The 14,797-nt window shown below is 41.0% G+C and overlaps 2 protein-coding genes across 2 annotated transcripts; both read right to left on the reverse strand.

The window, feature by feature from the left end:
• Positions 1 to 43: 43 nt before the first annotated feature.
• kif3cb (kinesin family member 3Cb) lies at positions 44 to 5,722 on the reverse strand. Its single transcript, XM_046412792.1, has 8 exons — positions 4,011 to 5,722; positions 3,811 to 3,912; positions 3,517 to 3,639; positions 3,163 to 3,281; positions 2,199 to 2,312; positions 1,378 to 1,492; positions 1,027 to 1,208; positions 44 to 678 (listed from the first exon to the last, which is right to left on the reverse strand). The coding sequence occupies exons 1-8, from the start codon at positions 5,412 to 5,414 to the stop codon at positions 528 to 530; spliced, it is 2,310 nt and encodes a 769-aa protein (XP_046268748.1). The 5' UTR covers positions 5,415 to 5,722; the 3' UTR covers positions 44 to 527.
• Positions 5,723 to 5,868: 146 nt separating this feature from the next.
• Positions 5,869 to 13,839, reverse strand: hadhab (hydroxyacyl-CoA dehydrogenase trifunctional multienzyme complex subunit alpha b). The gene is made up of 20 exons (XM_046412793.1): positions 13,684 to 13,839; positions 12,860 to 12,901; positions 12,692 to 12,762; positions 12,470 to 12,603; positions 11,838 to 11,976; positions 11,633 to 11,752; positions 11,094 to 11,196; positions 10,742 to 10,864; positions 10,496 to 10,614; positions 10,071 to 10,127; positions 9,867 to 9,976; positions 9,611 to 9,745; positions 9,198 to 9,369; positions 8,952 to 9,038; positions 8,731 to 8,871; positions 8,498 to 8,566; positions 8,157 to 8,352; positions 7,930 to 8,044; positions 7,609 to 7,754; positions 5,869 to 6,682 (listed from the first exon to the last, which is right to left on the reverse strand). Exons 1-20 carry the CDS (start codon positions 13,748 to 13,750, stop codon positions 6,537 to 6,539), a joined length of 2,292 nt encoding a protein of 763 aa, XP_046268749.1. The 5' UTR covers positions 13,751 to 13,839; the 3' UTR covers positions 5,869 to 6,536.
• Positions 13,840 to 14,797: the final 958 nt, after the last annotated feature.

The following is a 14,797-nucleotide window of genomic DNA, read 5'->3' on the forward strand; positions in this document are numbered from 1 at the left end:
CCACAGCTCTTAGAAAAACACAGGAGGCGGTTCAAGATCATTTCAGTCAGTTTATTTTCATGTGTAAGCAAATGGACTTCGCACGATTTCACAACTATGACGAGATAAGGCAGCTAATCAAGAGAGCATTGCACGCTTTCTTCACATTTTGGGCTCACAATTACGTTAGCTAGAAACTGAAGCAACAATTCAATCAAGCATATGGGTGAAACCAGGGAGGCCCGCAGCAGCTGGGGCCCTCAGTTTCCCCATCACCCTCCTTTTTTTTTGGCCATACCAGATACATTTTACAGGCTTTAAGAAGGAAAATATGAATAAAAAAAAAAAAAAAAGTAAACTGTAATAATTGTAATTTAATGAAAATACCTGGTTTTAGAAGATTACATTTTGGCTGTGCTATTCACTGAGATTTACATAAACTACATGTCTTTCAGGCTAAGCTGAACAGGCAAAACAAAAACAAAAACTAATATCAGTTTTAAATCAAGGCATGAGATTTCCCCTGTGTACATCTGTGTTGACACATATCAGGGGCTGGTCTGAACTGGACCGCCCAGGGAAATATAGGCAGCAGAGGATGGTCTTTGTCTCGGAGACGGAGAGAAACTCTGAGATTCTGGAGTCAGAGTGGTGGATGATGATGATGATGTGACGGATGCTGCTTGCGGTGCTTGATACCTGTACAGCAGACCATTAAAAACAACAGATTAACTTATTATTTAAGATACAATATGTTTCATTTTTACTGCCCTCTTCCACATAATGACGAAACAAGTCTGCAGAACTTTAATAGGGGTGATAAATAGCAATAGATCAGTTAGTATTTCATAAAGCACTGAGACTTGTAGCCTTTAAAATTTGTACAAGTGGATCTGAGTTCAAAAAAATGTTTGGGGGGAAATTTGCCACTAGAAAGGGAAAGCACTCGTGACTTGTAATGGGAGGGAAAAACACAACAAAACAAAACCTGAACTTTCAGCATCTGGAAGCATGTAAGACCACTGCTTTTCTCAGCTGCTCTCTCACCAGGACTGGGACTTCCTGACCCGTGATGATGATGCACTGGTCTTCTCTCTTACGGGAACGTTTACCAGAAGGTCCTGCATCAGCCAGGGAGAAAAGGCTCTCTCCAGGTGAGCACCGTTAAGGTTCAAGGTGAACATGGTCGGTGGAGACATGTCTAACTCCAACAGCATTACATTCTCAGCCTGTAGGAACAGATTGAAATGAAGTTGCGGTTGTGATACAGAATAATTACAAAATGTTGTAAAATGTTTTAGCTTCCCTGTTTCCTAAACTGCTCATCGCTGTTTTTATTTACTCCTGTTTCACATGGCTACAACATGGAAATAAGACCATTATTTCGCATTTTCTGACCTGGTATCTACATGGGGGCCCAGTTGCCGTGGCAACCGCCATCTGTGCATATTGGCTGATTGGCCTCTTGTATCCCACGGCAGAGAGAGGCCTCCTCCTGACCTGAGTGGGTGCACTGGGATAAAGACATGGGAAAAGAAGGATTTGGATTCAGTTTAATACACTTAGACTTGGTTTAGTGGTTAAGACTCAAGCTTCTGGAAGCTCAAGTGGCCCATATATGGTCATCTGATGTGCTCCCACCAGGAACCCCCCCCCTTCCCCATTACCACTCCTGTGCCATCTTCCATTCGGCTTTCCAACTGTCTCAGGGAAGACAAATACCAGGAGTGTCTGGTTCTCCTTTATATGTTCCTTGGAAAGGCAGAATGCATAAATTATCCAGGTCAGGCTGCTTCCTCTGTGTACGACACTGGGGGCTTACTGATGTAAAAAATGTAGGCGATAAAAATAATTTCAAAAACTGCCGTAATGAAGAGTATGCATAATTAAACTCTGTTGTATCATCAGTCGGAGACTTTTATTGTAGGAGGTAATTTGTGTTCAAAATTAGTCTAAGGCTGATTTATTCACACTGTACTGTTACTGATTTCCTACATCTCATAGAGAAGGAATGTGGGGCTGCATTCAGGTGTAATATAAAAAATAGGAATAGCAGTGGTAAGGTTTTAGTAACAGAAACTGGGATTTCTGCAGCTTCAGTGATGGATGTCCCCAAGTTTGACCAGTTACTGACTTACAGTTTGTTTTGGGAAGATGTTAGTCATCTAATATATAATTTACAGTAGCTTATACCAGCTACATGAAATGAACCCACTGACCTCTCTGGAAGGACCGGCTGGAGTCTCCACTGATCCTCCTCACTGTCAAAGTACAGCCTGTTCATGATCTTATTCTTTTCCTCTGGAGGTATGAAATTCTCAATCAAGAGATATCTGAAACATGAAATACAAGATTGTGTCAGCAGGAAGAATTTTATTAAAACAACAACATAATAAAATCAGATAGTTTAAAAACTTCCCAGAGCAGAATACCCTTCACTTCATTTATAATTAAAAAAAACTTTTTTGATGCCTGGAATCTGGTGCCATATTACTGCTCTTCTCATAATTAACCAGTACACAAAAATAAAACTGATCCACCAACACTGTGGCATCTCTCGCCTATCGCCTATTGACCAAACTGCTTACCAGGCAGCAAAAAGCTTTTCTCTGCCTGCCATTTTACAGTTTACATCCTGACTGAGCTGGAAAAACATTTAATTAAGAACAAAATGCTCTCAAGCAGTAAAGCAGGTAAAGTCAAATGCATGTGAGTTGTGTTATTTACTTTTAAGTACCATAATTGGAACTGTTCTAACTATGCATTGTACCCTTGAAGTTTCAGATTTTGATTTGCAGGATATTGTCATATTTTACACTAGCAGAAAAATGTAAAATTTAATGTGTTTGCTGTTATGTATATGAATATATCCAATGACAGAAGCATTATAAACCATACTGCTACAAAAGCATACAGTGCAAATAGTTAGATAATGTTCAATATGTAACAGAAATTCATTATAGAACACAGTGATTTGGCAACGTTGACGTGCTAAAACAATGTATTTTGTTAACTCCTTATTCTAAACACCACAACAAAAACATTTTTTATGCTTTTTTTTTGGTCATTGATTGCACGACAGTGATATATGTAATTTAATAGAAGCCAGATATGATGATGACGATACCGAGACAGAAATGACATTGCATACAGTACTGCACACTCAATGATGCGGCTACTCACTTGTACTTGAGTTCTCTGGTGAGTTCAGTCTGTGTCTGTTCAAGCTCCTGTCTGGTTATGACATGTTCAGCAATGACATCCCTCATCTCCGCCTTCACCATCTGTAGTTTGGTATACAACTGTACAGCACAGGAATACGTCAGCTACTGATGTAACCAAAGATCTTTATTAATTACACCTAAACACTACAAAGTAAGAGTTCTGTCCAGAGAAACCCGGACTCACCAGTGTTACCTCCCCTAACACTGGTGAGTAAGGGGTTACTAATCACAAATAAGATTGATGATTAAATTGTGATTAATTGCTTTAGCGGTAATGGCATAACGGGACATGTCAGCGGGTGTGTCATCTCACCCTTTTCAGCTTCTTTGTCTTGAGTTCCACTTCCTGCTGCAGAGAGGAGTACGTCTCCCTCATTTCTAAAGTCTCCTCGTCCTGCAACATCATCTGCTGCTGGATCTCTCTCTCCCGTCTTATCTGCAAACCAGACACAACATTCACCTCCATCCCTTAACCATAAAGGTCATTTCCAAAACATGCAAGTTCAGACAGTTCAGTTCAGGATGGAAGAGTCACACAAGAGTATGTTTTTCAAGGAGTAAATCATACCCCCCCCACACTTCTTTAACCATTAATGTCCACACATACCTGCTCTGCAATTTCTTGTCTCTTCAGTTCCAGCATTTTTTGCTGTTCATTGGTATGGTCGATTATAGTCTTTCCTCCGACTAACAGTTTGCTCTCCATAGCCTGCGAACAGACACACAATTAATTATTTATGTAAAGTTCTTTTGTGTCTCCTTTACCAGACACTGTATCATAACAAGTCGCATGCCCTTCTCAAGTACCTTATATTTCTCAATGATCTTCTCCAACGCATCCTGGTCCCACTGCATGTCCTCTATCAAGCTCTTTCTGTTTTCATTCAGGTGCTTCAACTTCTCGCCTCCCTTGCAGGTCAGAATTTTTGGGACGTCACTTCCCTCTTTCATGTGACGTTTAACCTCTTGTTCCTCCTCAAGGGCCTTCCACTCATCCGCATCCCTGTCTCTGAAAATGTCCTCTTCTGTGCCGGCCATGCTTTTACTCAGTCTTTTGCTATTCCTTCTCTTCCTCCTTTCCTTTGCAAGCATCCCTCGCTCTTCTAGCTGTGCTTTCAGGCGTGCAATCTCCTCCTGAAACTCCCTCAGCAGGGCATCTTTGGGGTCCTCATTAATCCGAGGTTTGTTCTTTATGTTCTTGGCCCTGCTGGCGTATCTCAGCGTGGCCAGGGATTCGTCAAAGTTCTTGTGTGATGGCCCCACTGTTGCTATCATGACTGTCTTTGCATTGCCACCCAGCGAGTCCTGGAGCAAGCGGGTCAGTTTGGAGTCCCTATACGGGATGTGGGTGCTCTTCCCATCCACCAGAGCTGAAATGACATTCCCCAGCGCCGAGAGGGACAAGTTGATTTTGGCTGCTTCCTTCAGTCGCTTCCCTTTAGCACCTGTCTTGCTCTGGCGCTCGCTGCCAGCCAGGTCAACCATGTTCAGCTTCCCAACGCGGATGTGGTCCTCACCATCTGGCCCCACTTCACTGCACTCCACGGTTATGACGAAAATTGCATGAGACCGAGAGCTGCGTTCATTCATGTTGGTGAACCCCACAGACCTGGACTGGTTACCTATGTTCATCACATGTTCAATCTCAGTGGCGTTCTTTGTGACCACCGAAGACAGGCCTTTCACATAAACACCAAAGTCAGGATTCTCTTTGAGCTCCAGTTTCTTGTTGTTGTCTTTGCACAGCAGATCTCTGATTTCCTCCTGGTAGATCTCAAGGTATGATGACCTCACCAGGTATTTCTGATTCTGAGTTCTGGATATTTGTGTAAAAATGTGCTGAAATGAATTTGGTATAACCCCTCTCATGTCTGGGTCGTTTGGAACACCTTGCATGGTGTGTGTTTTACCTGTCCCTGTTTGGCCATAGGCAAATATGGTCCCGTTGAAGCCTTGGAGCACGGACTCCACCAGAGGTCTCACCGCATCGTCATAAATGTCGTTTTGTTTTGAATCCCAGCCATACACGGAGTCAAACGTGAACACCTTCATTGGATCATCAGGTGGTGCCTTTGGGTTCCTGATGGTGATCTGCCCCAGTTTGTCGTCAATCTCCAAAATGTTTTCACTCTCCGCTATCTCCTCTCTCCTGCTGAATGGCCGGCAGCGGACCACCACCCTGACCGCCTCGCAATGTTTGGTTTTAGACATTTTGGTCAAATCCTAAAAGCACCACGTTAAAAAAAGCCATTTCGGGCGGAGTCAGCAATTTTTCCTTCTCCGTACAGGTGCAGCAGCGTCTGTTTCATATGGCGAAGAAGCCGTCAGAAAAGGCAGACACACCTCATGTGCGCCGCTTTCATCATCCCTACGAGCGCAGCGTCTCCTCCGCCCCGAGCATCTCTCAGAAAGGAGGCGATGTGATGTTAAAGGATGCTGCTGGGGGGGAAAAAACACCCAACCACTCCGGCCCAGCCCACACAGCCTCCCCGCGGTACACACCCTGCTCTGCGGACAATGGAAACAAGACATGTGACCCGCGCAGCGAATTGGATTGGAGCAAATTCTCTTCTCACGGTAGACATCTATGTTCTAATTCTGTAATCTTGACAAATAGCCCTTCCTACTAGAACGTGAACGCACCTTGAGACAGAGAGAAAAGGCGTTTTCATTCAATAACAAAATTTTTTATTCAGACGTTCAACATTTACACTGTTCAGCCCAGACCCAGGAAATGTACACAGAAAAAAAAAGAAACAAACAAAAAAAAAAAAGACACTCGATGAATCATACTGGTAGACATTCATCAGTAATAAAGAACTGCCAGTTGAAAAATATTTTAATTCTTCTGCCTGGATAGCATCTTTGCATTCTTAATGTGTGAATAATTAGCCTCACGCTGCTCCCCAATCTGTACATCATCAAGTAAATCAATAATGTTAAAGTACGAAAACAGAAACATCCCCTGCTGTGACACCACACAGTCATTTGCTATTTTATTAGGCACATCCTGCTACACTAATGCAGCCTAATACTACAGTCGTGCAATAAATCCCACCTCCATGAGGGTTGTCCACCCCATCTAAATCAGTGAGGGTAGGCTAAATAAGACAGACACCCCTATATATCCTCTACATGTATGTATAATACATTATAACCTTAGCAAAGGTAGGATTTATCACAGGATTGTTGCATTAGATTTATTCACTAGATGAACCTCATGAACTGATATTTTCCATTTGTTTGCCCCCACTTACGATATGTAAATGTTAGGCACAGTCTAGCAGCAGGCTGGAGTTCTGTTAAAAGCTACTGGCACACATGGTGGGTCGGTCACTTGTGAAATTTCTTGCTGGAATCCTTTGCATGGTCCAGTAGGAGCTGGCATGGTGTGAACTGATTGCCGTAGACTGCTTCAAACTGCCTCATCTTCTCCACCAGCTTGTCCGCACCGAAGGTGTCCACGAAACGGAAAGGTCCTGGAAGCAGAGGTACGTGTTGAATGGACATGCTTGTTTTTTTTGAATGCTCCATGCTTGTTTTCTAATTTTCTATGAGGAGTTATCTTCTAAAAACCAGAGGGGTGTTTCATAAAGCCAGATGACTAGTCAAATCAACCTAATTTTCAGGAAATTCTCTTTCATAAAGGAAGTTTAAACCACTCTGACCTAAATTACAGTGGAAGTCTGCTAGACTGAGTCACAGTGTTTGTCCAGAAGTTCCCCACACACGTTTTGACACAGGGGCTGAGCTTTGTGTACTTACAGTAACTTAAGGGATCTTCATAAAAACTTAATTAGCAGGATGTCCTCTTTACTTGATTGCTTCAAAGTTATCAAAACATCATGTATTATAAGTTAATTTTCAGCACATACAATAAAAATGCTATTTTTTTTTCACAAGACTTGAGTTGAGAGTTGAGTTACCTGTTTAAAAAGTAGTTTTTAGCTTTGCTAACTGCAGCAGTTTTGCTGTTTTTGCTGTAATGTTTCATATAATTAATATGTGCTGCTCTGTGACCAAAGACATCACAGTTTTGTGTTTGTTTACTTTGTGGTCAGTGTATAATTCAAACCTTTGACTTCTGTCTGATCTCGTCATCTCTATGTTGTCTTGTGATCAGTTTACTTCTGATTCGGCTTTGTTAGGCTCATTCAAGGCAGTTTTTCCCCAGGACACATTTATGAAAACACCCCTCAGCTGAGTTACTGAACTATGAATACACTAGACAACACTAGAAAAACAGGTTAAAGTCCTTATTTCATCCTAAAATGCTTTGTCACTACAATTACTCAGCTTTCAAATTCACACAGAACAAAAAGACGCCCTTCAGGGCAATGGTGCTCTTTTCACTGACAGAGGATATGGCAGCTCAGATGACTATGACTAAGGGTTGAACTCTGACCTCCGAGGCAGGGGGGGAATCCCAGGCCAAACACAGCCCCAATATCCCCTTCCAAGGGGTTGTTCAAGACGCCCTCTTGCAAACACAGTATGGCCTCGTTGACGAATCGAGAAACAAGTCTGTACTGCACATCAGAGTCTGATGAACTGTAAAAAGAATTTGCGTTAGCTAAACAGATTTACTTCAGTAAAATGTAACACAACAAGGTTCAATAGGTTTTGTTTGATATATCAATTATGTAACAAACTGAACAAGGTAGCATGTACTTTTACACTTATATCACTGCAGTGAAATTTCTATAATTGACCAGTGTCAACGTACACGGCAGGATTTGGCGTAATCCTGTATTTCTCCAGGATTTCTCCAATATCTGGGTTGACCTCTTTTGTCTTGAGTCCTGACTGGTAGATGTAGCAACCCTTTCCTGATTTGCGGCCTGGAGAATACAAATAAAGGTTAACAGACATTAATAAAACATGTACACATAAACTTAAGTTCTTCATTTAGCTAAAAGTGGGATTAAATCAAATCGATGTGACTGCCCGTACCCTTGAATCCCATATCCACCATAGTCTTCAGAACCTCCACATTTCCACCACCAAAGCGGGAGCCGAAAGCTTTGCCGAGGTCCTCGGCCACGTGGGCCGCAACGTCAATACCAACTTCATCAGCCAGAGTGGCTGCACCCACAGGGAACCCAAAGCCTGTGGTGAGATGATCCAACTTCTTGGGGTCGACCCCTTCCTAATAATCCAAGAAGAATGAATATGCTTTGTTCAAGTGAGCAGACTCTGTCCATCTTTGGTCCCAAATCCTAAAACTAACCACTATAGCACATAACAAATACAGTATTCACAGATGCATTTTCTACTGGAGTAATACTGCTAACCTGAAGTACTCGTACTGCTTCAGCCAACATGGGAGCCAGACACCTTGTCGTATAGAAACCAGGCCCATCCTGAAAAGAAATATTTAAGTACTTTAAGTTTGTATTATTTTTTTGCTAAATGACTTTCAGCCATCTAACAACTCCATTGTGGGTCATATGTTTTCATTTTTACACAAGGTTTTGACTGGAATGTAACCACAGACAGGAAACACAGCCATGACACTAAACCTCACCCCAACAACAATGATGACTTTGCCCTGTTTGAGGCCGACTGCCACAGCAGACGCTACAGTGTCCTTTGACGTCTTATCGGTGGTTATAATCTCAAGGAGCTGCATCTTGTCCACAGGAGAGAAGTAGTGCATTCCAATCACCTGAGGACGCCGAGAAAACATTCAGCAACATTGTTTGGTTTCATTTAAGGGCACTTTTAAACTATAAGAAAAGCACAAACCTTGTCTGGTCTCTTGCTACCTGCAGCGATGTCCTTGATGGGCAGAGCAGATGTGTTGCTAGCAAATATGCAGTGAGGGGGAACCACCTGCAGACAAATATAGATCGTAGCTCAAAGTCACAGCTAAACTTAGAGCCACAACAATTTATCCTGTTTTTAATGCTGCTAGAGTAATAAGCACAAATCCCTGATCCAACACTGTCTTTGAAACCAGGACCTGCTACGTCTGTTTTCAGTCACACTTACGGCCTCCACCTCCTTCAGGACTGCATGCTTGATGTTGATGTCTTCAAACACAGCTTCAATAACCATGTCGGCATTTTCGAAGCCACTGTAGTCCAGCTGGCCTGTCAAGTTGGACAGTATGGAGTCTCTCTGGAATGAGGTGATGTTCTTCTTTTTGGTCTTGTCATTGAGTCTGGTCAAAAGTAAAGAGTGAAATGATTCATCAGCAGACTTTAAAGGACGCACATTTCAGGTTCCAAACAAAATTTACAACCACTTTCAAATATAGAATTTCATAGCTGATTTGAAAGCTAAAATTTATTCTCTCAGACTGGAACCATAACTACTAAATGTACAGTCAGGATGTGAATTAAATATGTAACCGCTCCATGACCAAAACAGCTAATACTGAAATGCCTGATGGGATAACCCACCCTTTGTAAACCTGCTGCTCTCCCCTGGCCAGTCCAGCCAGAGTGGTGTCCTTCAGGATTGTGTGCACCCCTTTGTCCACAGTCACTTGGGCAATACCTGCACCCATGAGACCTGCTCCCAAGATCGCAAGAGTCCTAGTGGTAAGCAACAAAAGACAGACAAATCATCTAGCAAGTGGAAAGATTAGTGTAAAATTACGTCAAATGCAGGTTGAACGTGTGTTAGTTGTCCCACATCACAGTGATATCCACTTACTTCACTTCTCTTTGAGGAGTTCCGAAGCGGTTCTTCTTGCATGCAACTTGACCATGATAGAGACCAATCAAGGCAGCTGATTCTGAGGTTTTACCCAACTGACCAAAGTTCTGTGATATACAGTGAAATTGGTGATGTTTACTTGAACAGTTCGCTACTGTATATATACTATAGTGACCCACAATGTGGGCCAAGGAACCTCACCTGAGACTCCGCTAAGTATCCAGCAGAAGGGCCTTGTTCTACTCCAGCTTTCACAGACTGAGATAGGGTTAAAAAAAAACAGAAGAAGAAGAAATTAATGTTGTGGTAAAAGTCCAACTTTGTAAAGATATTCTAAGATGATTAGCAAAGTAGAGAAGACAAATGAGAATGTTTAAAATCAATTATTCATATTTAACAAGCTGCAGCCAGTCGATGTTTGCCATTTGAAGCAACTAATTAAACATTACTCAGTTGAAGTTTCTGAGGATCCATTAATTACTTAAACACAAATTTCCTCACTAAACAGACAGATGTACACACTGGTTGGACCCATTTTACTACAGATAGTCAAGTCAGGCTCATTTCTTTAATTTCTCCCAATGCCATCAATGTTTTTTATAAAGTTAAAGAGACTTTTTGCTTACTTCAATTATTTTCAGAGGTGCTGGATAAAGTCCTTTGCTCTGCTTCATAACTTTACCGTGGACAGTTTTGTAAATTTGATTCCGCACGAACCCAAAGCTCATAACGTAGTCTTGAATTTCTGTGGAGAAAGAACACTTTTAATGTAGTGGATGTTTTTTTTGTTTGTTTTTTTTTTTTAATCACAATGAAACCAATTTAAATGATTACAAAGAGTCAAATGTTCGATAAACGCAATCCAAACTTACTTTGCATCGTCCCTTTCTCTTTGTGGAGAGGGATCTTTTTATTGACGATCCCTTTGGCACATTCGATGGCAATTTCCTCAAGGTACTCTATTGTTCTATCCTCTGGACTCTTCAGTCCAGGTCCTTTAATATGAGCAGAAACAGCAGAATAATCAGCAAAAAAATTAATTTTAACAATTAATTCTAACCTAAAGATCAACTAATGCACATTAAAATACTCTAAAGTCATGCAGTGATGTAGTGAGTAGTGAATTAGTTACTAAAGATTGTAAATTAAAATTTCCACCAGTGGTAATACCCATTAGAAGTAGTTCAGATTTTTAAAAATTATTTACAAGTTGAAATACTTTACCAAGAGGGTCTACAAGTTGGTCAACAAGCCCCATCTTTTTGGCTTTATCTGCTCGGATATTTCTACCTGTCAGCATCATGTCAAATGCACTGGGTAGACCAACCTACAAATAATAAAAGAAAACTCGTGAGAATTGATTTGTCATCCATGCTGATACTGTGTTGCCCTGTGTATAGTGGAATACAAGAAAAATAATTCTTTCATGTTTTGAACTGAAGTTACAGTGTAACTAGTTGGTCACAAGCCTGCACTGTGATGGGCAGATTTACTGCCAACTAGACATGATAATCAGGGGAAAAATAATCTCTTTGCAGGGCCTTAGAAGTGCACGACAACAACTTAAACCAATTACGAGCATTAACCAGATTATTTTGTATTACAGTGTAGTAATTTCTGGTCTTGTCCTCGCTATGTTATAACCACTGTGGGACATTTTCCACATACTATAACAGGCATCTTCCTGCATATTGAATTACTTAAATGAAGTCCAGTAATTCAAATAGTGAGCAACATCAACGGAACAACATCCCAGTACTAACCATCTTAGGGAGTCTCTGAGTACCACCAGCCCCAGGCAGAAGACCGAGCATCACTTCAGGTGTACCCAGAACTGTTTTTTTGCTTTTTGTTGCAATCCTGTACTGACAGGCAATGGCAAACTGAAATGCAGAAATAGTCTTATTAGATAACACATTATCAATCATCTTAGTCAAATATTTCCAAGATGATCATAATTTTGTTTACCTCTAAGCCCCCTCCTAAGCAAGAGCCGTTGATGGCAGCGACAACGGGCTTGGGAGAATTTTCAATCTTCTCAAACATTTTCTGCCCTTCCTGTGAAAGTTTGGTGACCTCTTCCACATTCTTACAGCTCTGGATCATACTGTAACAGATGTATGAGTGCATTAAAAGGATTCCAGGAAATTCAAGACATGGCCATTTTGAAAATTCATTCAAATATAATAAATACTGTGAAAGCATAATGCTAATTGGTGTTGTGTGTCAGCAAGAAGTTTTAATTTAAAACCCCACATAAGACAGAGAGATGTAATCTTCATAGCAAATGTCTAATATAGTATAGAAGTAAACAAGACACATCAATAGGCCTGTCACAATAACTGCTTTTGCTGGACAACATATTGTTCAACAATTTGTTGCAATAAAAATCTCTGCATTTTATAAATAAAACAAAACTGTACAACTAAATAAATAAAATGGACTTTCAGCTCCATTTACAGAAAATGCATGCATGTAAACACAACACAGGCATAACTGAGGTCAGCATATATGATCGAGTTCATATACATAAGTGGACACCTTATGTGACTTCCACACATATACTTTCTAAACAGTAGATTTAATGAGATTTCTCTTACTTAATATCAGCTCCTGCAATGAAGCATCCTGGCTTCGAGGAGATGAGGACAGCACTTCTAACGGTGTCGTTTGCCCACAGTTCATTCATTACTTCTGTCAACTCATTTTGCATTTGGATTGACAGTGTGTTAACCTGGAAGATGAAATGAACATTAGGTTCACTTTACATGTGCACATTTCTGAAGTGAAAACTGCCAAATTAATTCTTACTGAGCTCACACCTTGGAGTTTGGGTCGTTGATCCGTACGACAGCAACGTCGTCCTTGACTTCATAGTTCACATGGGTGCGGGCTAAAAATAAATTAGATACCGTACAGTGAGAAAACGAATGTGTCACAGGACAGGCTGAACCATTACCCATATTCTCTATAAATGAATTTGGAATTACCTAGCATGGCAGGAGCAACTGAGAAGGTGCGAAATGTACCGCCTGTAAAAGAACATGACAGTAGGCAATGCATTAATACAGTCATCTGCCGTACACTTTGTAATAACACCCAATCTGCAGCACATTGCCTAGCTGTTTCACCCATACCGTCCACATTAAAATCATTAATATTAAGCCCTAAAGAGTGTAGCCAAACAAAGTGTCGTCGTACAACACACACACGAAATGTATACGGGTCTTTCACATAATACTGCCATGACCTCAGACGGTCTCGACCATGCTGCGCAGGCCAGTGGAACACGACCCTTCACCTACATTCCCCGCCTCCCATTCAGACAGAAAAAGGCAGCAGTGGCATCACAATGGCGAATCAGTAGCACAAGTCTTCAAATTCCGGTCTTAACTGTTTGAACGAGGACATCTTACGATCAAAGGTCAAAGCAACAATTCTGATTTGAAACATACATTTTGAACTAGAGCTTCCGTGACCGAACTTACGTGGATTCTGTAGCAGCCGGCTAGTAAGCACAGATAGCAACTTTAACGTCACATGTAAAGTTTGCTCGGTAAAACGAAAAGTGCATACTTTGAAGGAATATTCTGGTTGGTCTTTCATTGAGCTACGTTCGCTTAAAAGCAAAACCATTAATTTGAAGGAAATATTGTGACACGTTTATGCATCAGATTACATTCTTCGGAGCTAACAGCTAACAGTTTAACAAGCTAATTACCCATCTACGGTACGTAGAAAATCCCAGATTTTTAGTATCATTCACCGCGCTGGTGTTCACTAACGTGAAATATGAAATACGAGTGGTTTCAACCTGTGTAGAGGGCATATCTCCTTGTTGTCAATCTGGACAGAACACCAAGGGCTCGAACACTAGCCATCCTGGGAGCGGAGGTCAACCAGCAGTGGAGTGAAGTGAGGTTAGCTAGCTCGCTGTCAAAGTCCTATCATCGGTACTTGGGAAGAGAGATTGGCCACTTTGTACTACTTCCTGGAGACCCGATCATTCGGATCAGAAACTGATTGGCTTTCAATGAAAATACCCGTCATTCATTGGTTGACTTTGAAGAACTCGCAGCTCATTGGATCTTCAAGGACTACAAAACGCCTCTTGACGTAAGGACTTCCTAAGCCCGAAAGGAACAAAATATCCGAAAGTTAATGGCTAGAAACACTTTTGTTTAAATTAATATTGTCTTTCATGTGAGGATTAACGTGAGATACTGTAGTCACTGCAAGTGTGTTCATACGGAAAATTTCCAGTTTAAGATGTAATTATTAGAATAAATTAAAACAATACCGCCATGTTGCCACAAGGCGGAGGCAAAAATCAGTTTGAAAGACTTGAAACTGTAAACAGAATCAAAGTAACTGTTTATACTTGGAGGTTTACATAGCCATTAGCTGCACAGTTTGAAAAATGTTTGTTGTTTTATTTAACTTAAGCATAACTCGCACTCACCTTAACTACCCTTCAGGGGAAATACACAATATGAAACTTTAAAAAGGTGAAATCATCCTTTACATTCTTGTAACTCCATATTATCACTTATACTGAACCAATCCAATTTCAAACAGAAAAGCAGTGAGGACATATGTACCTCTGTACTTTGGAATGCAGAACATTTAATTGTAATGAACTGACAGTTAACAATGTACAGGCTATCTAGTGAAATAAACACATTCCAAATCAGTCTGTCCATCATGTTCACCAATACCTCACAGTAATTCAGAGTGATGGTCAAAAACAGTGTTGCCTAATCAAAAGTGTCTGTCCAGTGTGCTATATTGATCAAATACAAAAACCTCTTTTTGGGAAAATGGCTCATACATACACCCAGTTTATAGCCTTCCATCACCAGCAGCACTTTGCATTATTTTGCAATTTTTAAAACTCACTCAAGATAAACACATCTCACCATTATCTC

This window comes from Scatophagus argus, chromosome 15 (genome assembly GCF_020382885.2).
Source record: "Scatophagus argus isolate fScaArg1 chromosome 15, fScaArg1.pri, whole genome shotgun sequence".
NCBI lineage: Eukaryota > Metazoa > Chordata > Actinopteri > Scatophagidae > Scatophagus > Scatophagus argus.

Coding starts and splice junctions, on each gene's coding strand:
- kif3cb (XM_046412792.1), bottom strand. CDS start 5,414: ATGTCTAAAACCAAACATTGCGAGGCGGTCAGGGTGGTGGTCCGCTGC. Junction 1,209..1,377: donor GGCCCCCATGTAGATACCAG/GTCAGAAAATGC, acceptor CTGTTCCTACAG/GCTGAGAATGTAATGCTGTT. Junction 679..1,026: donor GTCAGGAAGTCCCAGTCCTG/GTGAGAGAGCAG, acceptor TCTGCTGTACAG/GTATCAAGCACCGCAAGCAG.
- hadhab (XM_046412793.1), bottom strand. CDS start 13,750: ATGGCTAGTGTTCGAGCCCTTGGTGTTCTGTCCAGATTGACAACAAGG. Junction 10,128..10,495: donor CACCTCTGAAAATAATTGAA/GTAAGCAAAAAG, acceptor ACCCTATCTCAG/TCTGTGAAAGCTGGAGTAGA. Junction 9,039..9,197: donor TCCTGAAGGAGGTGGAGGCC/GTAAGTGTGACT, acceptor ATTTGTCTGCAG/GTGGTTCCCCCTCACTGCAT.